We start from the raw sequence: 21,637 nt of genomic DNA on the forward strand, positions 1-21,637 counted from the left end.
TGAGGACATGTAACTATAGCCGGGAAAGATGGGTGTATGGAACTCCCAGTTCCACCCCCGCTGAGCAATCTGCACAGACTCCATTTGATACAGAGGCTACTTGTGAGCTATTTTTGCATAAAACTCACAACTATGTCCTTCTCTGTCTTTCCCCTTGGATGGGGGGAGGAGGGATGAGGGGGCAGTGCCAGCAAAGGGCAGCCTGTCACCCTGCTAAGCTTTCTTGGTCTTTAGCTTTTGCACAGGCTGGGTCTTCTGGTCTCAATGAAGGTTGCTTTCGAGATTGTTGTATTTGAGTTAAAATAAAAGGCTTGTTCAACTTCAAGTTAATGTTATGTGTGCTGAGGTATTTATCGGATGTGGTGTCCTGATATCTGCAACTCTGAATGAGCAAAAAATTAGCAAGCACAGCAGTTGTGGTAACACCACCAGAGTAGATTGATCGACGGCTAAAGAGATGCATAAAGTGATAGATGGATGACCAAGCACAGTAACATAAATGTAGAGACTGGCTGGGGGGCCTCTACAATTACACAATTTAAAATTTTTTTTTCTGTTGTTAATTATCATAATAAAATTTTGACAAAATGATCTGAATCCCGTTTTGGTTTTGAAGGGATTCTAGAATGATACCTGCTTTGCTTGCTTCCTTTGATTCCCACTCTGGCTCCTTATGTGCAGTGGAAGTCAGTGGACTTCTGCTGAACAGGGTGGTTGAACTAAATTCCAAGCTGGCAGGATTCCTCTCGTGTATGAGCTGGCAAATGTATTATGTGAAGGGTCGAGAGTACATACTGGAGGCTGTGCAGACACTCAGTCTCTGTCAAACGACCCAGCTGAACCAGTGCGAGGCAAAAGCAGCCACCTACCACAGAAAATAAGCAGGCATGACTGTGCTGATCAAGTTTTTTACCAAAATGGGTGGTGGTCATAGTTTGCCAACCTAGACCCCATATCCTTATCTGTAACTGAAATAATGGGAGTGAAATGGACCGGGTGCCAACAGACTATGAAAAAATTTCCTAAGTGTCAGGAAAGGCGGTAACACAGGAAATTATAAGCTTCTCAGGTCCCCCCACCCCCCTCACCCATCCCCTTCATGAGGAACACAGCTGTTATCCCACCTGTGGGCTTCATGTTCAGCACGCAGGACCCTTACAAGAGGTGACAGACTCCTCTATGATGCTATGAGCTGTTCACACCGGGCCCCAGCCTCCCAGGAGCTCATTGGGCACGAGCAGGGATAAGGCGGGGGGGGAAGGAGAGATGCCCTAAAGAAGGGGAGCCCTTGCAGAGCTTTGGGCATGTTAAGGGGGACGCGTTTATTTCCTATTTCCGACTAGAGATGGAATCAACTACGAGCCTGAACTTCAAGGGAGAAGACCTGATTGCAACTCGGTGTCCTAAGCATATAGATGCTGTGTAAAGAAATCAGGCAGAAGTCAGAGGTTCTCCTCTCCCCTCCCCCCCCCCAGCGATGAATCCCATCAGATACTTTGTCAGTCTAAAAGTGGAAGTATCACTGCTCCATAGTGAACAAGCTTGTTTACATCCTGCAGTGAAGTCACCCCAAGGCGCCTCCCCACACAGGCTGCTTGCTTGCTCAAGGCTGGCATGAACAGCTTTAGAGAACATTCCTCAGGGTCTCACTGGCTAGAGGTGCCAACACAGACTGTACTTCTAGCGAATTAAATCACATAATCAAATATCAGGTTGACAAAAAGTTAAAATTCAACTAAGACCTGCAAAATATAGAGCCAAAGAAAGGTCCAGGAGAAATAGTTGAGGGCGTTGATGAATAGAATATGTAAACCAATATGTTATTTTGACTTAGGGGAGATTAGCTGCTCTTGAGTGGCTCAAGTCCCAAGAAGGGTTGGAAATCCCAAGAGACTGTGACCAGATGTTTCAGGAACTACACCACGTCTTCCCTCCCCTCCCCTAAGTATACTTTGTCTTCTAGAACTGACCTTCTGCTATGCTACCATATAGAAACAGTGGGTAGACTTAATTTATTTGGCCAGGTTGCTGGGTCACTGTTGCTCTTCTTCATCCTCGGTGTCTCAAATGACTCCTACTTTATTCCTAGAGAGTGCAGAGATTTGAAATCTATCAGTGACTTATCTGCTATCAGGGCATAATCTCCCTTCTTTTGAATTCTTCTGAAGGACTCTGCCCTCCCCCAGATTCAGTTTCAAATACAAATACTAAAAATACCTCTGTAAACTATTTTGTACAGCCTGCTACAATTCAATCTATACGTGTGGTTTCCCTCCTGGAGACGTGGACTCCTTCCATGCTGTGTGCCAGCCCCTAACAGGGACTTCAGCTAGGGGATGTTCTCAGTAGGCCTGGATTGGATGAACAGATAGAAATGATGTCCACACTGTGTCCCATCAAAAGACTACTTCTTAGAAACTCAGTAGCTTTGCTCTCCTCCGCCAACACAAGATCTCAATCCACCAGAGATATTCGCCAGGAAGAGCAAATGGCCAACTTTTTCTAATTAGCACAGGTGGCCAGCGCTGTCAGAGTGTGGTTCCTCTTCTTGGCTGTACACATCAGTCTACCACAAGCCATGAGATGGTCTCACATATGTCCAGCCCAGGTGCACCAGAGAAAAGGTGGACTGAGCGAAGCCAGTGGTGGCAGTGTCTCATGGCATCCAGTGACACCATGCCTGCTCGCTGGTCTGTCACACATCAGCAAAATCCAACTCTGCACCTTTTCTGCATGTTTTAATCATTTAAGCTGTGGAAGTGTGTTCTTTTTCTGTCACATTAGCTGTTTTTCCCTCCCTTCTACCCGCCAGCCTCTCTTTGTCTAAGTGTTGAGTTGAAGTTTTCATTGCTTATTCTCTGAGCCCTTTGGCGTTACCTCATGGTTTCCTGGCTCGTGTTAGAGAAGTCAGAGTCAGGCGTGGGGTTTGGCCAAGTTTTTTTTCTTGTCATTTCCAGCTTAGAGCTCTATAAACAAAGGCCGTGTTATCACACGGTCCCTGGAGCTGCTAGGAAAGGCAGGAGCTGTAATTATCAAACTTGGAACCTTTGTGAAATATGCTTTTGTCTCCGTTTCGGTTGTGCTCAATCAGATCAACAAGTGTTGGCTAAGTGTTGAGCGTGGTTTCCTGTGGGATTGTGCAAGGCTTTGCAGGACAATAAAGGTTTGGGGGGCAATGAGTAATGAGGCCATTTCTGACCCAGGCACCGGGAACATGTGAGCCAATTTGCTGCTGCAAGAAGAACAGCTGGGCCTGTGTTCCTGCAAGAGCAACTTCACAAGGGGACCCCGGCAACGGAACAGGTGCAAATGGTGCGTGTAAGTGGCAGGTGGCTACGCGTCCTTGTCGCTGACAGGAAGCTGGGTTTGGGTCAGGTCTCTTGGAATCTGAAATTTACAAAAGGTGGGGCACTCACTTTACCAACAACAAAACCCCACAAACCTACGAATGGGTCATTGCTGGGGCCACCTGCAGGGACTTTGAAAAGGACCATGTAATTAAGGGGCCTGCTATGGTTTCTCTGTAAACTCACGCTTAGCTCAAAGTGTCCTCCAAGGACGCCGTCAGACTGTGTGTCCACCACCGCGGCTCCGTTTGGGTCATTTCCTCTGCTGACTTTCCCCGTGCTGTTCTTGAGGTACTGCCCTGCTATCACTTTGCCCATGGGCCTCATAACTGCTTCCCAAAAGACAAAGAAATGCTATTTATATCTCCTTTTCATTACCTGCATTTTTAGGATGTCATTTTAGCTACAAAAATGTGTTCTTAGGTTGCTGGAGTGTCCTGAAATCAGTCTTGGGGGTATTCTAGATGTGATGGGGGGTGGGGGGTGTTGAACCAGACTTGCCTCATATCCATATCATTTGGAAAGTTCTGGACTGTGAAAGGTTGTACGCTATAATGCAGTCTAGCTCAGCACTTAAACCCTCACGCACAGAGATCACCTGTGGACCTTGCTAAGATGCAGATACTGGGCTCTAGGCGGGGGTGGGGCCTGAGGTTGTGCATTCCTAAAGAGTTCCTGGGTGATGCTGATGTTGCCAGTCCAGGGGCCCCACATTCAGGTACTGAGGTGTCTGAGATCTGGTGGCACAAAGACACCCAATAAGGGACTGGTTTGAGCTTGATTTGCAGGTCACCAGTCCCAGGATCAAACACTGGTAACGGGCCCAAGCACCAGGGACGTGCTGACGAGAGGCTTACCTCCCGTAATCTCCTTTCCGCAGGAGTTGGGGGTCTGGGGGGGAGGAGTGAAATTTGATTACTGAAAACATTTGATTACTGAGGGTCATTGTTTTCTTCTGTTTTTAAGCTTTGCCATAGTCTCTTTTTAAACTTTGCCTACCTCTTTTTAACTTCTTTTAAACTTTATGAGGGCTGGGAGCACAGGTTTCTGTAACATCCAGTTAGTGCTCGGCAGGGTACCGCCATTTTTCTGGCCTCCTCACCTCCCTTGTTTCACTCCTTCACAGATGGGGAAGCTGAGGTTTAGCGGTTAAGTAACACGCAGGTTGCACACTGAGAGCAGGGATTGGAAGCGTGGGGTTCGCCCACACCGACCTGTGTCACGCCAGCAGTCTTGTGTGTTAATCGGATTCTGCAAGAGATATTACGATGTTAGGATATTAAGATGTGGATTTAGCACTTGATGCTTTGTTTCCGAGGGAAGGTGTCTGTGGCAAAGGGAGAGGGCAGAAGAAAGTGGTTACTGAAAGGAAGGCAGAGTTTAGAAAAGGCTCCATGAGGCACTGAAGATGAATTTCACCCCCAAGGCAAGTTTTAGCTTTGGAATTGGCTCTGGGGTTCTCGCCTCATCTGTGCCAAGATGGCATTCCCAAAGTGCCAACTGTGTAAATTCACTTTAGAAGAATGAAGGTAGAAACTTCCAGATGTGAGTGTCAAGGTTAATGGGATTCTGTCCACGACACGGCCAAGTCAACTGCAGCTGTTTCTCCAGCCTGTGCTTCACTGAAGAGAATTGTCGGATTCTGTGGCGCTGGTAAATGTGTTCTTGGGCAGCATCTTCACACATATTTTTGAAGCACTCTACCCGATTCTGAGTGAAACGTTGTTCCTGTTTTACTTACCCTCCGATTGTGTTCAGTTATTTAGCAGGAAGATAAGCAGGTCTGGCTTGGGCACCCATTTGAAGATCAACTTTGTCCTGGCAGCGGTGGGGGGGGATCCATTTTCTCCTTTCAGAGCCCCCACACTTGTCCTTCCCACCATCCTCCCTCTACACCTTCCACACAACATGTGTCACTTAAATATGTTGACGCTTATCAAAATCGTGAACTAAATGACACATCTCATAAGAGAGGATATCCTGTAAAAGGGTACAAGAATTGGGCCCTCCCTGGTGGTGCAGTGTGCTAAAGCGCAGCACGGCAAGCTGGCTGTAGCCACCTCAGTGCAAATTCAATCTCCGCCCAGGAGCTGACCCACATGGCATGGCAGACCTCTCCTGTCTCCCCACTGCTCCCCTCAGCAGTGCACCTCGTCAGTCTGCCTGTTCTACTCCCCACTCTGCCTCTGGTGGATCCTCTCACCACCCCTGTACCCCATATCATGATTGTTAAGACTAAAGCTCTGAAGGTGCCATCCTGAGCCAGCCAGGGTCTCTTCTTGGCTGAGAGGGCTCTGCCCAGCCCGCCTAAGTATTCCGACCTCCTCTTTCTCCCCACCCCACTGCCTGGGCACCCACAGAACATCTACCGGTTTGGGAGGTTGAGCGTTCTTACATATGTTCAAGACGTGCACTAGACATTTGCTACTTAGCACTGCTTGGGGGTGGGGGGGGTCCTGCCGAAAGAGTATTTGTAGGTTCCACCTTCCTGACATTTCCAGTGACGTTCCCTTGCGTGGGTGTAGTAAGACGCAAAGCTGCTCGCCTGAAGCCCCTGTGGTATGTCCAATGGACAGACTCCTTCAGTCCGCTTACTGCCCTGAGGGTGTGGACAGCACCCTAAGCAGGACACCAGAAGCCTGGCTGTGTGTCTGAGGTCACAACTTTGGGGTCCTGGCTCAGGCATGTGGACTGTTGGCGCTGAGTGGTGCATCTAGGTGCTGGTTCTAGAGGCCCGACCAACTTCAATAGCTGATGGCACTTTCCTGCATATAGCTTCGAGCCTCTTCTGGTGCAGAGCTGGCTGTCCTTCGCTGACATGGTCCGAGGGTGTGGCGTGAGGAGTAGCGTGCCCAAATTCAAGTCCTAGCATTCTCCTACCCCCACACGGCGGGGCCTAGGCCGCTTGCTTATCCATTGCTGTTCCGTCAGCTATAAACCAGGAATGAGCTCGCACTCTGCCTCTGTGGGTGCGACTTACCCTGTAGGATGGGGGAGTCACGACCCACCCATACGGTGGTTGGGACCAGTAATCATATCCATATTTCTCAGGACCTTTAACAGAACCTGGCCCATGGCAAGCTCTCCTTAAATGTTGACAAGGACCCAGTTTTTTATGTGCTCCCTTCTGTAACCTCTGTCTCGGCTATAATTTTTCCTTCCTTGGGCCTTGTGTAGCAAAGAGAATGAACTCTGCTCTAACACCACCTGTTCTTCTTTTATCCTTTTCTGTTTGAGTCATGCCTCAGTGTCACAGGCTGTCTGGTGCTGTGGGAAGGCTTGTCATTTAAGTCACAGAAAGCAAAGAGCCATGCCCTATCTCGGTCACCCAACAGCAAGCTGGAGCTGAGAGCCAGGAAGGGACTCGGCCCGGGGCCCAGCTCATACAGGCCTTCCTGGTCCACCACTCCACAAAGAAAGGTGCATGTTCCCTTGTTAGGAAATGCCTCTCCAGACCGCTTCGTTGTCACTCGGGGCAGTGGAGAACTGACCTGCCTTTCAGGAACCGGCACTCAATGGCGGGCACGCTGGAGGCTTAGAATCAAGGGAGCCAAGCAGACCCGCGGACTTGGGCTCTGCCCTCTGGTCACGCTGCTTCCCCGTCCACCCTAATCACCAGGGTGGTGCCAAGCTCTGCATGTTCAGCACGCACACACTCTGCGTGTTGCAGTGACATAGTGGCTGTGGGTCTCCTTATAAAACATACATATTGACTTGTGCCAGGTGTACTTTTTTTCCTCTCCCACATCTTAATCTCCTTCTTGCTTATGGAAATGGGCAGCCTGGGCTATTTGGTAAGCAAATTGCTGTGTTTATTCTATGTAGGTGGCAATAGGAGAGGCCAGCCAGATCCCACCAGCAACTCTATGGAAATAGAGTTCTAGTCCATGCTGGCCAGGTTTAGGGTCTCATTTTCTTTTGAACGCTTTTTTTCTTCTCCTGTACCATCCTAACTGAATGCCCCTGAAAGAAGGAATGGACAGAGCCCAGTTGACTAGTCTTTAGGCAGGTCTCGGAGGCCACCGTTGACAATTGTCCTAACACAAGGCAGAAAACATATTCCTAGACATTACTCAGACTGATGAAGGCTCCTCTATGAAGAGAGGCCACAGGAACACCTCAATTTAGAATCTAGGTTCACCTGGAAAGAGAAGTGCAGGGGAGGGGCAGAAGCAAATGGAAGAAGGCAGGTCCAAACCTGAGCAGGAAGCAGGTGTTGGCTTGGAAGAAACTTAGTGGGGGTGACCGAAGTGTGACTCATCAACATGGGGTTCTACAAGTTTATTAGGAAGCTTAGGAGTCAGGCTTAGGGAGTGGGACTTTGAACTCCCAAGGCTTGTGGCCCCAGCTCCTTGTTGCATAAGAACAGGTGACACACCCATAGCACAGTGTGTGAACTCACTCTTGTGGAAATAGACTCAGGCATGTATATTTTGGAAAAAACCAAGAAGTATGTTCACCAAAATGGAGCCGTTTTCAGACACAACATGCACAAGCTTTTGGAGAGTTGATACGTTCAGACTTGGCCCCTGTCTTTCTCGTCAGTCTTCTCCTCTCAATACACAGAAGCAACTTTGTGAATTTCACTGTCAGTGGTTTCTATGACTTACCATGTGACTTGTTTAGCTAACATGCTCCCAAACCATCTTTAATGTGATGACTGCAAACGTTTTACAAACGGAGCTGGAAATGGCCTTAGACATTGGGATTCACACTTTTAAGACACTGTTCTTAGTGTTACAAACAGGTTCAGCAGCTGAAAGAAATTTGAGAAGTAAACTGTCTACCCAACGAAGCAGATTATCTGGCTACTGCTCTGCTTTGAAGAATATGTTTTAGCTGTGGATAAAAAAGAAATTTGAGAAGAACTTTCTCTCTTTGCTTGCTTAGTTCAGGTTTTAGTAAAGAAATGTCCAAGGAAAAAGTCTTCTGCAACTATATCCAATGTGGGATGGCTCCCCCAAAGCTCACTTCAACTCATAAAATGTAGAACCTCCTTAGTTTCAATATACCTTCAAAAAATACTTTCCCAGCCATAGCCTTTAGGTGTGCAAAACAATCTTATCAGGACAGGTGTGTTGCTGAGTTTTCTAATGGAGAGAAAGGTAAAAGGTAGACATGCTACCTGCCTTGCCAGGTCCTACCTAGTTCCTCACACCCTCATCTCTGCCCTGTCTTTGAGTCCAGGGTGAGGAAACCAGTGACTGACAAATGGTCCCCACTGTGCTCAAAAGAAACCCATTTTGCTTTTGCGAAAAATTGCCACCCTTTTCCCCAGATAAAACAATATCGAAAGCAAAATGTGACCAAGACTTTAGTATATTTAATAGATAAGACTTCTACTGCTCGTGCCTATCAATCAAACGATGCCCTAGGAGAACATTTGAGGGATGCATAATCTCCCGACTTATGAAAGTAAACCATAGCAGTTGTCTTTCTTGCTCTTCCTTCCTAGAGCGCAGTGGTTCGTGTCAGGAGGCGAGCTGGCTGGGCCTGGCGGAGGTTTAACTCAGTGCCAGGTGGTCCCTTAGTCTCCTTTTCTTCCCACTCTCCTGCCATAGTGTTCCATCAGATGTGGCCTAGTGCCATGTGCCTGCTGCTGACTGGGCAGAGTCACTTGATCCCCCTCCTTCCAGACAGGACCAGGCCTATGTGGCTGCTTCCTGGTGGAGAGTGAGATATAAATGCAAATAATTTCTTCTTAATGCACGACCCTGCAGAGCCAGAGGGACTGTGAGTGATGGTACCTCCGAGCGATAACTTGCTTAGAGCTTAAGAGTCAAAGTTAAGGACCCACCAGTTCACTGGTTCAATCAAGATAAGGTGAGTAAAGTTAGTTGTCTTCAGATTATCCATAAACAGAGAAGGATAGGAATTATTGTGTATCTGACTACAAATAACTATGTGATTTCACAAAGCAAAGAGATGAATGTTTATCTCTTGTGGCTTACATCTTTACATTAGCAGACTGAGGCTTAAAGCAACCATTTTAGTAGAACCAGAAAACTATTGTACTTATTTTCCAGAAATACCTTAAGTTTTAATGTTTTACAATGTCAGGAGGAAAAGCAAGAGTGTTTTTGTTTATTAGCACCAATGATTTTTCAAGTTTTAAAATCTCTTTTGATAGCAATTTTAAAAAAATGTTCTAGTCTCAGAAATTGTGAAAATTGTACCCATGTCCCTTATGTTAAAGATCTTACTGTGATCGGGGTCGTGGGTGTCATTTATGATGGTATGTGTTTCAGTAGTTTGGCTAATTTGCAAACAACTGGCTGCCTTAATAGAGAGAAATTTTAGTTGACCCATTACTTCATACACGGTGAGTTGTCTGGAGTTTCGCATTTTAAAATTTTGATGACATCCAATTCATCTCAACAAATTCCTATAGAATGTGAGGGAATAAGGAGAATTTGGATGAGGTGCTTTAGAGGGTAATGCAAATGGTGACTGTATGAAGTAGAGTGGGAGTTAAGTACACGCATAAAATGCTATGAAAACCAACATATTTATAAAAGTGAAAGCCAAGGCAAGGTAAAAGAATGTGTATTGAAGAACCTGCTTAGTTCGACTTTCCGCTATAATCTTAAACTTGTCTCATTAAGAAAAAAGTATTATTTATATTATCTCTGAATGAGAAACATTTGACTTAAAATTATGGAAACTAAAAGAACCCAGCTAGATGCTGCAATACTCATTTTGTTTTATTTTGTTTAGGACGACAACATGAATACAAAATCCATTCTAGAAGAACTTCTTTTGAAAAGGTCACAGCAAAAGAAGAAAATGTCACCAAGTAATTATAAAGAGCGACTTTTTGTTTTGACCAAAACGAACCTCTCCTACTATGAATATGACAAAATGGTGAGGCCTCAAGTTTCCATACTACTTATTTTCTCAAGTCTCCACGAAGTGCTTTGTTATAATGAAATGATGCTGGATTTCTTACCTTACACAGTAAAGACCAACTTGCATTTGCTTATCCCATTGTCTGTTCTTAACCCATGTATAATTAATTTAAGATAAAGATAAAAAAAAAAGCAAAGGAACAAAGCCAAACAAAACAAAATCAAGCTCTTAAAGATTTTGACAACAGAATAATGGTCCTCAGAAGGGGAGGGGGTGGGAGAGGATAATGGGGTTGGGGGGGGCAACTGTCGGGTGGAGGGTGGAAGTAGATTTGTGGTGAGGACCACAGCGTAGTGCAGACACATGGGGGTATACAGCCTGACACGGTGCAGCGCTATAAACCAAGGTAACTTCAAAAAAGATCAAGGATTTTTAAAACATTGGTTAACTTTACTAAGGCAAATTGTAACTTTCAAACAATGGTTCTCAAAGGAGGGTGATTTTGCTCCCCGGGGCATTTAGCAGTGGCTGGGGACACTTGGGTTGTGATCATTTATGCAGGGGAGGATGAAACTGGCACCTCTGGGCAGAGAGCAGGGATGCTGTCGACCATCCTACAAATGCACAGCACACCCACCACTGCTAACGATCTGACCCCAAAATAGTCAAAAGATGAGAAAACTGATCTGAACACAATGCTGCAAATAAGACCACTCTCTGTCCCGTGAGAATTCTGTCACCATAGAAGTATTGCCACTGAGTGAAACCACGATGAAGATGCTTCGAGATGTTACAATGTGATTTTTCTGAGTAGATGAATTACATGGCAGGGGGTTTAAAATGTATTTCAAGATTGTCAGAAGAATTATTAACTGCTGCTTAAGTCCTGGCTTTCAGAGAAGTATTTGAGCTTACACCCACACCAAAAGAAATATAGTCTGTTGTCACTGGATTTTGACTACTAAGAAATAAGTGGAAGTGACTCTCCCATGCCTGCCCATCTCCTCACCTCCCTCCCCAGCACAACCTTGTTTTCCTTCCTGCTCTGGTGTACATCATATGAAGCACCTTGTATTCTTGTATTTGCTTTTTCATTCAGAAAAGAGGCAGCAGAAAAGGAATGATTGAGATCAAGAAAATCAGATGTGTGGAGAAAGTAAATCTTGAGGAGCAGACCCCTGTGGAGAGACAGTACCCATTCCAGGTAAGGAGGAGAATGTGCCATTGGGTGAATGGCTCTTTTTTGTTTTGTTTTGTTTTTGTTTATGCATCCAGAACTGGAGTACAGGCCAGAGGTGCAGGGGCAGTGAGAGGATTCACCAGAGTGAATCTGAGAGGATTCACAGAGTAGGGAACAGAACAGCCAGGTCGATAAACTACACTGATGAGGGGAGCAGCGGGTGAGACAGGAGTGGTCTGCTGCGTCATGTGGGTCACCTTCCTGGGATCAAATTTGCACTGATGTGGCTGAAGCCTGCTTTGTAGTGCTTTAACTCACCGCGCCACCAGAGAGGCTCTGAATGGCTCTTCATTCAATCTATCTGCGATAGACAGTGTCAACACTTAGAACTTTGGCAGTCAGGCATTCCGCTAAAATTCCATCCACCAATCTGCCTTCCCTAGTGGGAAAGGAAGGCAGAGTGTATGGAAGCTACCAGTGTCTGACCTGCCTTGGGGTCTGACCGTCTCTTTCATCAAACATTGCTGTGCACGTCTAATGTCCTCCAAGGTCTGAAGTCCACTGCAAGGACATCCCTTCCCCAAGTGTTTCCAGATCTTTATAACATGGTGAGCGGGAGAGTTAAGACGAGGGTTAGCAGAGTGCATCATGGCCCCCCGTAGCAGAAGGTACACTCCTTACCCCAAAAGGTCGAGGAGATTTTTCCACTGGAGGTGATACGCAGGTTGGGAAGGACAAGTAGAGTTTAGCCCAGCTACACCAGGAAGGACAGCGACCCCAAGGACAGCAGATGGCAAGGTGCTGATGGAGGAGGTGGTACGGGCTACTCCAAGCATCGCTGAGACAGAAGTAGCCCCATGCAAGAATGAAAGAGATGAGGCTGGAAAGGCGGGCAGGTGTCCCTCATGACAGCCTTTCCACAGCATGCCAAGGTTACAACACCCTAAAGTGTTGTAACAATGGTACCCAATGGAGAAGGTGCCCACATACCCCCGGGAGAGGATTGATTGTACACAGGCCCTACTTGGATGAGGTCATCAACACTTATCTTCCCGATCTAAAGGCAGATGGTCCTTCAGAAGGTCAGACTCCCCAGTGCAAGTCTGAGAGAACTGAGGCCCAAAACCAAATTCAATAATCCAGTCAATGAACAATCCATACTTGCCATTTGTAGAGAAAACATCACCCCATTGGGAGAAGCCAGGGGAGTATCAGCAATGGAAGATGCCTCCAATTTGTATCACAGAGGCACTGGGGGCTCAAACGGGCTTTTTGGGAGCCCCACTGCTTACCTTGGGTCACCAGAGCCAGAAACTCTCTCCAACTTTGTTTTTTCATTTTCACAATGGGTGTAGTCCTGTATTTGTCATAGTTGAAATAAGATTAGCTCATTAAATCCCTCCCTGGTGGCACAACAGTTTAAAGCACAGCACTGCAAGCTGACCGCAGCCGCCTCAGTGCGAGTTCAATCTCCATCGCCAGAGGTGACCCACATGGCACGGCAGACCACTCCTGTCTCACCCGCTGCTCCCCTCAGCAGTGTACTATGTCAATCTGTCTGTTCTGCTCCCCACGCTACCTCTGGTGAATCCTCTTACCAACCACATCTCTGGCCTGTACCCCAGTTCTGTATATGTAAATAAATGCATCTTTTAAAAAAAGATTAGATCATTAAAGTAGCTAGGCGAGAGGCCAGCCACTAGTAGTGTTTACTCCATGGTCTTAATTATTTATCCACAGGATTGAACATAGAAGAGAAGGATTTGGGGAAGACATTGTCATGTTCAAATGCTGACATAAATGTCTTAAGGAATAGAAAATGACTTATGTTCCAGAAGCTTGCAATCTGCTTAGGCAGGTCATACTCTCCAAAGAAGCTGCTGAAAGCAAGGAAGGGTGTAATTTTGCTGGGACTCGCAGAGTGGGGCATAGTAGCTGAAGGGGCAAAGGTAACGTGAAGCCACGCTTTCACTCAGTAGAAGCGTGAACTCTATTGCGATCAGAACATATAGAAACTGGCACGGGTGCATCACAACACGCCAGGCCGGTCCACCTCCAGAGACCAGTTAGCGTTAAGCACAGAAGGGAGAGACATTTTCCAAAAGCTGGAAAGTGAGTCAGGCACCCGCTATGTGGATTAACCATGACATTCTTAAGAGAACTGTGCAGCTTGACATTTTTATATTGTCTAATTCTCCCTGATCCTGGGCATCCTGGCCGACACACTATTCCTGCAGTCAGAAGCATTGTTCCTGCCATTTGCCAAGGTGTAGAGGTTTCTGGGATAAAAAAAATTGAGAGGCAGGGGATAAAAATAACTAGATGTTTTTGTCTAATTCCAGAGCTAACAAGTAGTCTGTGAGCAAAGTCTGCATTTTGTTTCATTAACAGAAAATCTGTAGGGGCGCTATGATGCAATTATACTTCCATGCACCAAATCTTGTCCTTTCCAGATTGTCTACAAAGATGGGCTTCTCTATGTCTATGCGTCAAATGAAGAGAGCCGGAGTCAGTGGTTGAAAGCATTGCAAAAAGGTAATTTTTAAAAGGCATAAAGGGGAATTATGAGTGGTGTCTTTTGAGACTTGGTGGCAGAAAAAGAACCTAATGTGTTGGGAAAATCTCCTGATTTGCCTAACGACCTCGGAGGCTGTGTTTTGCTCGTCCTCGTTTTGCAACGTCTTTGTGACAGTAGAAGCCAGTAAGGATTGAATTTCTAGGTCCAATTCCCTTCCCACTTGGCACAGAGCCCGCTATTGTGCTTTCCAGCAGGCTCCACCTGCTTGTCTCCCCCTGCGCTGGCCTCTCCCAGTGCAAAGTGAAGATCCTTGTGGGACAGTGACAGGTCCTGTGGCTACTGGCCTTTGGATGTTTACAGAAAGCCCAGAAAGTTCTGGCTAATACTAGCTCTTATCAATTTCCAGTTACTGTGCCAAGAACTTGTAAAACATTTTTTAAGGTAATATTCTCCATGGAGAGCCATGTGGCTCTGGGGCCTGGCTGGTCTCTCCTGCCTCTCCCTGGAGACCATGTAATTTGGTTACCCAAACCCAACTTTGTCCAGTAAAACTGCCAGGCAGAACTGGGGCTCTAGTGAGGGTCTTCTTCAGTGACGCTGCCTTTGGTGGGAGAGAGTGGTCGTTCATAATCTGGTACCATGGTGCTTCTTCCCACAGCCCTTCTCTTTTAAAGGTGGGTAATGGTCTGAGGACCATCCTTGACTCAGATCTAATCTCCAATATGAAGCTCCCACATGGGGCCAGATTTTATTTGAGCTTTCAATGCAGTTCTCGCTCAGCACACTCTAAACTGCACCCTCGACAGTACCTTACCCACTGCGGTGCAAATACACCCCTTTCCACACAGAGGGCCTACGCTGCCCTGGCATCGAAGGATGAGCCTGCTGCTCCGCACGCCAGTCAACAGGCTGGGCAGGATGGCAGCCTCCCTCCCGCCACCAGCAGTTTGCCCCAGTGAGAAGGGCGTTCTAAGAGTGGGACAATCCTGCCTCCAAGTCACAGAGCTAAATATTCTTGTGTCCTTGCTGTGTCTTCTGATGAAACCCTCCACCGTCCCGTCTTCTGAGCTGAGTGGCAGACTGCATGTCCCATCTCCCAGCGCCATCGTGGGCCACAATTCAACGAGGCACAAATAATGTTCGAGTGTCCTACACACACACGTGGATTACTGGGGCGTGCAGGCAGAGCCCTGATACACGGCTTTGCACTCGGCGTCCTTGGGGGATTTCTCGAGGGCATTGTCTGAAAGGACAGTGGCAGGGTGCAGGTACTGTCCTTTGTGTGACCTTTGTGAACAGTCTACGGAAGGCAGGTTCAGGTGGGTCCTGGGCAGCTTGTGTGACCACAGGTGAAACATAAGAAAACACAAGTGAATTGTTTAGCCCTTCCTAAAACAGGGGGAGACCCTATCACTGGGGCTGCCTCCTGCACAGGAAGCAATTTGTGTCCATTAGTAATGCTCTGGGGTACAGGTAGGCACCCTCAAACTGTTGATGAAATGTAACAAGTAACAAGCCCAAAGTGGGCGGTCTGGGGGTACTGCGGTAGCAGAAGAAGTCAGCAGGGACTCTGACTCCTGTGTGCTTGATGCTTTGCCACCATCAGTCTCCCAGACAGTCTCTGGCCTTCTTAGAAACTTTCTGCCCTTGTCTCTTTGGGCAGAAACAAAGCTTCCCCCACTTGCATTCTCTCCCCTGTAGAGTCTCACGGTGTAGAGGCCCCTCTCTCCTCTTTCATGTCTATTATTTGACTCAGGAATTAGAAACTGAGGTTGACATTGCAAATGGAGAATTTTCCAGATGGTATCCCACACTGGGAGGTTTGTGCTGATTCAGAGGGAACTTAAGAAGTATCGGCGACCATGGTTCTGAATTCAGCTGACCAGATGTGGAGGGTAGGTCTCCCTTTTTGTGAAAATGAAAACTGAAACGGGCTTGGCAGGGCCTCCACATCTGTGCATTGGGAAGGAGTGGAGGAATCTTGGGGCTGATCTCAGATACCCTAGATCTATGAACTTGAGCCAGCTAGACCCCCTCCCTGCACCTCAGTTTACCTGACGGTCAGCCATGGTGACAATAACAGCTCCCCCTAGGTTGCTGAATAGATGAAACGACATGGCCTGTGTTGGAGGGGGCAGCGTGGGAGAGGTCCTCAAAGGTTAAGTCCAAACACCTACTAGGATGTGAGTTCCTCCTCTTGCCGCTAACAGACAGTGGGAGTATTGCAATGTGGACAAGGTGGAGAAGAATCAGCTACCCGGAAAACTATGTCCATGTAGCAGATCTTAGAGGGCAGGAAGGCAAGCCCTGCACCCCAAGAGTTACAATGGCAACTTGGGACCAAAGCCAGGATCTGCTCTTTTGTCATCTGAACTCATTTCGCAAGGTCTATAATAATCCCCCAGTGATTCCCATGAGTAGGTAGTGACCTTTTGAGTTGCCAGGGTTCCTAGCTAACCTGAGCCCAGTTATCCTGAGGGAAGTGAAGCCACTGTCTACCACATGCCTGCTCTGGGCCAAAGCCTTTGCAGGGCGCTTCCCATATCCTATCTCTTCTCCTGCCAGGGACCCCAGAAAGTGGCTGCTATTGCCTCTGTACACACTCCTGAGCCAGGGCGGTAAGGGAGGAGCAGCATCCCCTGGGAGCCAAGTGAGGGAGCCTCGAGGGGAGCATCCAGAGGGAAAGCGCTGACACCCCACATAGAACCTGCCCTCTCCACCTAAAGACTCTGAATGATTCTCTTCTTACACCTCGGAGGTTTCTCTGCTGTACTCGGTGCAGACACAATGTCACAAGCAATATTTGTGCTTCATTTCTTTGGATTAAACATTGCCCAAATCCCAAGGCTGTTAAAAAAAATTGCCCGAGTCCCAATCTTCCTACAAAAATCATCCCATAAACCATTCATTCCTCAGCCCAACGACATGGCAGACAAAGAAGAGACGAGAACAGTCATGGGAAACTAATGTCACGTGTGACTTTAGATTGGCTCCTCGGTCAGATAAAGAGGACTGACTATGAGGGAGACTATTGGAATAATTAGGAAAAAATTGAATTAAAATAGATATTAAATAATTATATTGTATCAGTGGTAAATTTCCCAAATTTCATAATTGTCTTATGGTTATAGACAACAGTCTTTGCAAGCACAGGTTACATGCTGAAGTATTTATGGATGACATGATTTCACAATATCTGCAATTTACTTTCAAATGGGTAAGCCAAATATAATAATGATGTTTATATAATAGTATGTACGTACAGAGAGAGAGAGGTAGAACAAACTTGGCAAGCAGTTAAAAATTAGTGCATCTGGATACTTCAAAATAAAATTGGGGGGGAAGCATAGGTTTATTCGAAACCTATATCACATATATACGCTATGATATATATTTAATATCACATAATATGTAGTTAATATATATAAATCTCTTCTTCTAACATTCAGTCCTAGCCTGCAACCTCCTTCTGCCACAAGAGAACACCAAGGACCATTTACTTCTAAACTCCTAACACCCAGCTAATCTGTATGTGCGTCTTAATTGGTCTTGTTTTACGTCGATGCCAGTTACTGTACTGTTCTCCCAACATATGTGATTCGACTTTTCTTGTTGGCTTTTCCCTTCCGAGTGAAAAGCTGACATCCTTTAGGAATCCTTTGCTCTGACCCTGGTTGCTGGCAAGGTGAGACTGTCACTGTTGTGGGATAACAGCCCCTACTGAATGTGTCTCTTCTCTCGGGCCAATGTTCGCTCACACCCTGTCTTCTTCCTGCCTGCTCCCCAGAGATCAGGGGCAACCCGCACCTGCTGATCAAGTACCACAGTGGGTTCTTCGTGGACGGGAAGTTCCTGTGCTGCCAGCAGAGCTGCAAAGCGGCCCCGGGCTGTACCCTCTGGGAAGCATGTAATGTCACCCCCTGCTGGGCTGGCCGCGGGTGGGTGGGGCCCCATCAGGCAGCTCCACCAGCCTCCAGAGCTGTGCCACTTCAGGAAAATAGGGTGTGCCAGGTCGGTTGGCACCTGGAGAATCTGGCCGTGACCATGCGAGCTGGCAAATGAGGTCCTGCTGCAGTGTCAACAGAACCACAGGCGTTAAACTAAGAATATTAGAATCTGACCATCTGACCTTTCGTAAGAGATATTTTTAAAATTGGAATCATGAATCAAGCCAGGAGCTATTTATTTCCCACTACAAGTCTTCCTGGTTGAAGAAAAAGTCCAAAGAGATAAAATGCAGGGAACTTATCACCGTGGTTCAGAAACTGAAAACAAACTAAAAAACAAGTTGGCATTCTTTGAAAATTATGCTGAACACTAAGACGTCAGTAACAGTTTTGTCGCCACATGTGCCGCAGGAAGGATGGCCAAGTCTTGAAAGTTCCCTGTAAAGGGTAAGCGGCCATTCTCTACATGAGAGCTGATTTCATAGGAGGGAGAGAAGGCCTTGCTCGGAGGACAGTCGTTTGCTATCCAGAGTTATGCCCGCAAGGAAATCTGCCTGGCCCTCCATCTAGGGAGAGAGAAGAAAGTCTACCAAGCAGCTTTGCAGGGGAAACAGGGAAAACACGAGGCTGTTGAGAACATATGCCCTCAGGAGCCCATGCCATCCGCAGCATTGTTCCGTGAGGCTGCCTCAACGATCTTAGCAGCTTAGCACTGCTGGAGATCATAAAGTGGTCGACACGTGAAAAAGGAAACTTGCTTTAGTAATGGTTTTATCAGCCTGGACCAAATACGCTTGATTCCACAACTAAAGGACTGAGTGACACCCGCATGGCACTGCTTGAGCTGTAAAACCCGCTGGCACGAAATGTCACACAAATTCACTCCTTAGTGGCATTGGCACCCACAATCACCCCAAATTCACTCAATAGCACTGACACACTACAATCACACGCATGTCAACTACTGGTCACCTTCCAACAAAATCAATGGTCACAGATTCATTGTACTTTCCTTCTCAGCTGACCACACAATGACTACTCCTTAGTTGCAGTGAGGTGACACTGCTCTCTAGATTTCTGGCTGGCAGTGCTGCTGAATGGAGCAGGCTCCTGCATGCAGGCTGGCCCCTCCACCGCGAGGCCTGGATGCCTCCTCACAGCATCGCTCATTCCCCATGATTCTGTGTCTGGCATCATTAGCCACAAGCCCAGATTCCAGCTCTGACCTTGCCCTACTCTTTGAGAAGGAGCAGGAGAGAGGTCAATGAGAACTCCGCCTTGGGAATATTGTCCTAGGCGCTGGATGGTACCCACCTTGTTTTCTGGGTGCCATCGGCTCTTTGCCAGCCTCTGCAGAGATCGCAGAACACAGGTATCCTGGTTCATGGGGATCGAGAGGGCCCATCTGCTCAAGTAGCATTGGCTCCCTTGGCCTCCTGGATTGAGCTCCAGGCAGTGCCGCGGCAGTCACCAAGGGCCTTTGTTCTTCCACCTCCAAAATACTCTGGACCATCCCCGTCCTGGGGTCCCTGGCCTAAATTAAGTTGGCCTCATACCCTAGTTTGTCTGAGACAGCCTCATTCTGTGACTGGTAAGCTGGCGAATTTATTCAAGCCCACTCACTACTGTCAGAAATGTTTCTGCTTTTCCGTAAACCACGACCACTGCACCTACCAGGCATATATTGTGGCTTCCCGGGCACAGCTTGAGTGTCCATCTTCATGTGGAGGTAGAAAGAGGAATTAACAAGGACCACAAGACTAGAAAGTAAAGCACGCGCTGGATCTGTTCACCAGGCATCAGTTCTTTCTCGGGGTCTTGTATGAGGCAAAGAGGAACTGGACGTGGGTCCTGAGAACTACTTTCCAGGTGACATATAGGTCTCAAATACAAGGTGGACATGAGGTAGAAATGAATCTGGAGTGTTGCTCACACAGACTAGTTCATTTTTCTCATGCATAACATTGGGTACTTTGCTCTGTTATTTAAACTTCCTGCTGATGCTATTTGGTTTTACTTTTCAGACACTGATTTGCACGTGGTGACCAGTGATGGCACAACTCCCACCATCCCAGAGCAGGTGGTAAGTCCGTAAAGACTTTTCATCATCAGATTATAAACAAACTAGGAGCTGCCAGATCCAAGACAAGACAGCACGAGCGCCATTCAGTCCGCTCAGCACAGGGGAAGGAGCGCACGCTATCGCTACGAGCTCGTACAGTAGCCACCGAAAAATCCATGACAGCCAGTTACCAGTCTATGTTTGGACACTTAATGATGGAGTCAGTTCCTAACCTGTGAACACATAACTAGTCACTAACAAATGAGTGTCTGCAGGAGAAGTACTGATCATGGTCTCACATGACCAGCCGCTGCTGTGACCTGCCACGCTCCCACCTGCCTGGCCAGGTCAGCCTCATCTAGGTGTCCCGGGGGACCCCACTTGCTGGGTTGGCTCTTTGTTCCGGAAGTACTCCAGACACTGCGATGCCAAACATTTCCAATTCCTAGTATCACGAGGCCAACCTCAAAATGATCACATCCAAGGTTACCGTCGCCTGGCTCCAGATGTCTTTTCAAATCAGAATCCCACTCCCCTGCAGCTAGCTCAGCTCTGCATGAGCGGGCAGCCTGCTTGGGGAGGGTTATGAAGAAGCTGCAGATTTCTGCGCCTCTGTGTGTGCGTGTCCAGCTTTAGTTGAGTCTGCAGCTTTCCAAGATGGTTTTGCCACTTCCTACTCCAACTGGCAAACGATGAGTTCCGTCTACGTCGTACCTTTGCTGACACTTAGTATTGCCTCTTTCTCTCCTTCTCTGCTTCCTTCCTTCCTCCCTCCCTCCCTTCTCTTTTGTTCCTCCTTCTCTTTGACCTCTCTTTCTGTGTCATCTGTCTCTCTCTCTTCCTTGTCTTCTTAAGAACTGCTGATGCGCTTCGGTTGTCAGTGTACATGAATTGTACATCACTCATGTTTTAAAATCTCTGTCCTCCAAAGCTGAAGATTCCTCGAGCTGTTCCTCTTTTGAAAATGGTTGAGCCATCCTCCAGCTCCACTCTAACCCATGACAGCGATTCCAGGACAGCTGGCTCACAGCCGAATGCCCACCTGCAGCACATCCCGAAGGAGGGCTCCCCTGACTGGTGGCAGCTAAGAAAGCCGAAAAGGTAACCCTGCCTGTACTCTGGCTGGGCAGCACACGTGTGTACTCAGCCACTGCCCAAGGGCTCAGCCCGACACCATTCACGTAGGCTTGGCTGAGCGGGGACTGTCCTCTTAGACAATATCCAGTGTTGAAGCCTAGGGAGGCGGAGGCCCTCTACGCTTGAGGAGTGTGCACTTCCCATTCAGATGACCTCTCTGCAGAGCTCAGGAAGACCTGGGCATTTCCTTGCCCTCCTCTTTCTTCCCTCTCCCCGCAAATAGCCTCACATTCCAGAACACCCAGTCTCTCAAAGATAGGCTTTCTGTGAAGGTGCTTAGATGGGATTTACTTGTCATGTGCTTCAGCGTGACTGGATGAATGACAAGTGGCCTCTCAAGCCAGGCCGTGGTGCCGCCTCAGGATAGACTCCTGACATGATTTGTCTTCTCACGTGTTTAAGCCAGGCTGGAAATGACCTAAATTGTGTCTCTCTCTGGTGTCTGCGACCAAGCCCACCCCACAGTTGATCTCAGTAACACGGGGTTGAAAGGCAAGGTAATCACAGGGACAGTCCGGGGGCTGCTGTCTGTCACCTGCCTTGCCCATACCACACCACCCCCCCACACCACCCACTGTGTGCCATCTGCTTGTCCAG

The 21,637-nt window shown here is 47.5% G+C and overlaps 1 protein-coding gene across 2 annotated transcripts in view; it reads left to right on the forward strand.

Moving 5' to 3' along the window:
• Positions 1-3,240: 3,240 nt before the first annotated feature.
• The window catches only part of BMX (BMX non-receptor tyrosine kinase), a 38,741-nt gene continuing 20,344 nt past the window's right edge, over positions 3,241-21,637 (forward strand). Inside the window, exons 1-7 of one of the 2 annotated variants that reach the window (XM_012730280.1) lie at positions 3,241-3,312; positions 10,065-10,211; positions 11,296-11,400; positions 13,830-13,911; positions 17,682-17,801; positions 19,866-19,924; positions 20,835-21,004. In XM_012730280.1, coding sequence (XP_012585734.1) covers positions 3,310-3,312; positions 10,065-10,211; positions 11,296-11,400; positions 13,830-13,911; positions 17,682-17,801; positions 19,866-19,924; positions 20,835-21,004 — 686 coding nt within the window. In that variant the 5' untranslated portion in view covers positions 3,241-3,309. The remainder of the gene's footprint in view (positions 3,313-10,064; positions 10,212-11,295; positions 11,401-13,829; positions 13,912-17,681; positions 17,802-19,865; positions 19,925-20,834; positions 21,005-21,637) is intronic. The other variant, XM_012730281.1, reaches the window with a different exon arrangement.

This window comes from Condylura cristata, unplaced genomic scaffold (assembly GCF_000260355.1).
Source record: "Condylura cristata isolate star-nosed mole 26May11 unplaced genomic scaffold, ConCri1.0 scaffold00027, whole genome shotgun sequence".
NCBI classification, from domain to species: Eukaryota; Metazoa; Chordata; class Mammalia; order Eulipotyphla; family Talpidae; genus Condylura; species Condylura cristata.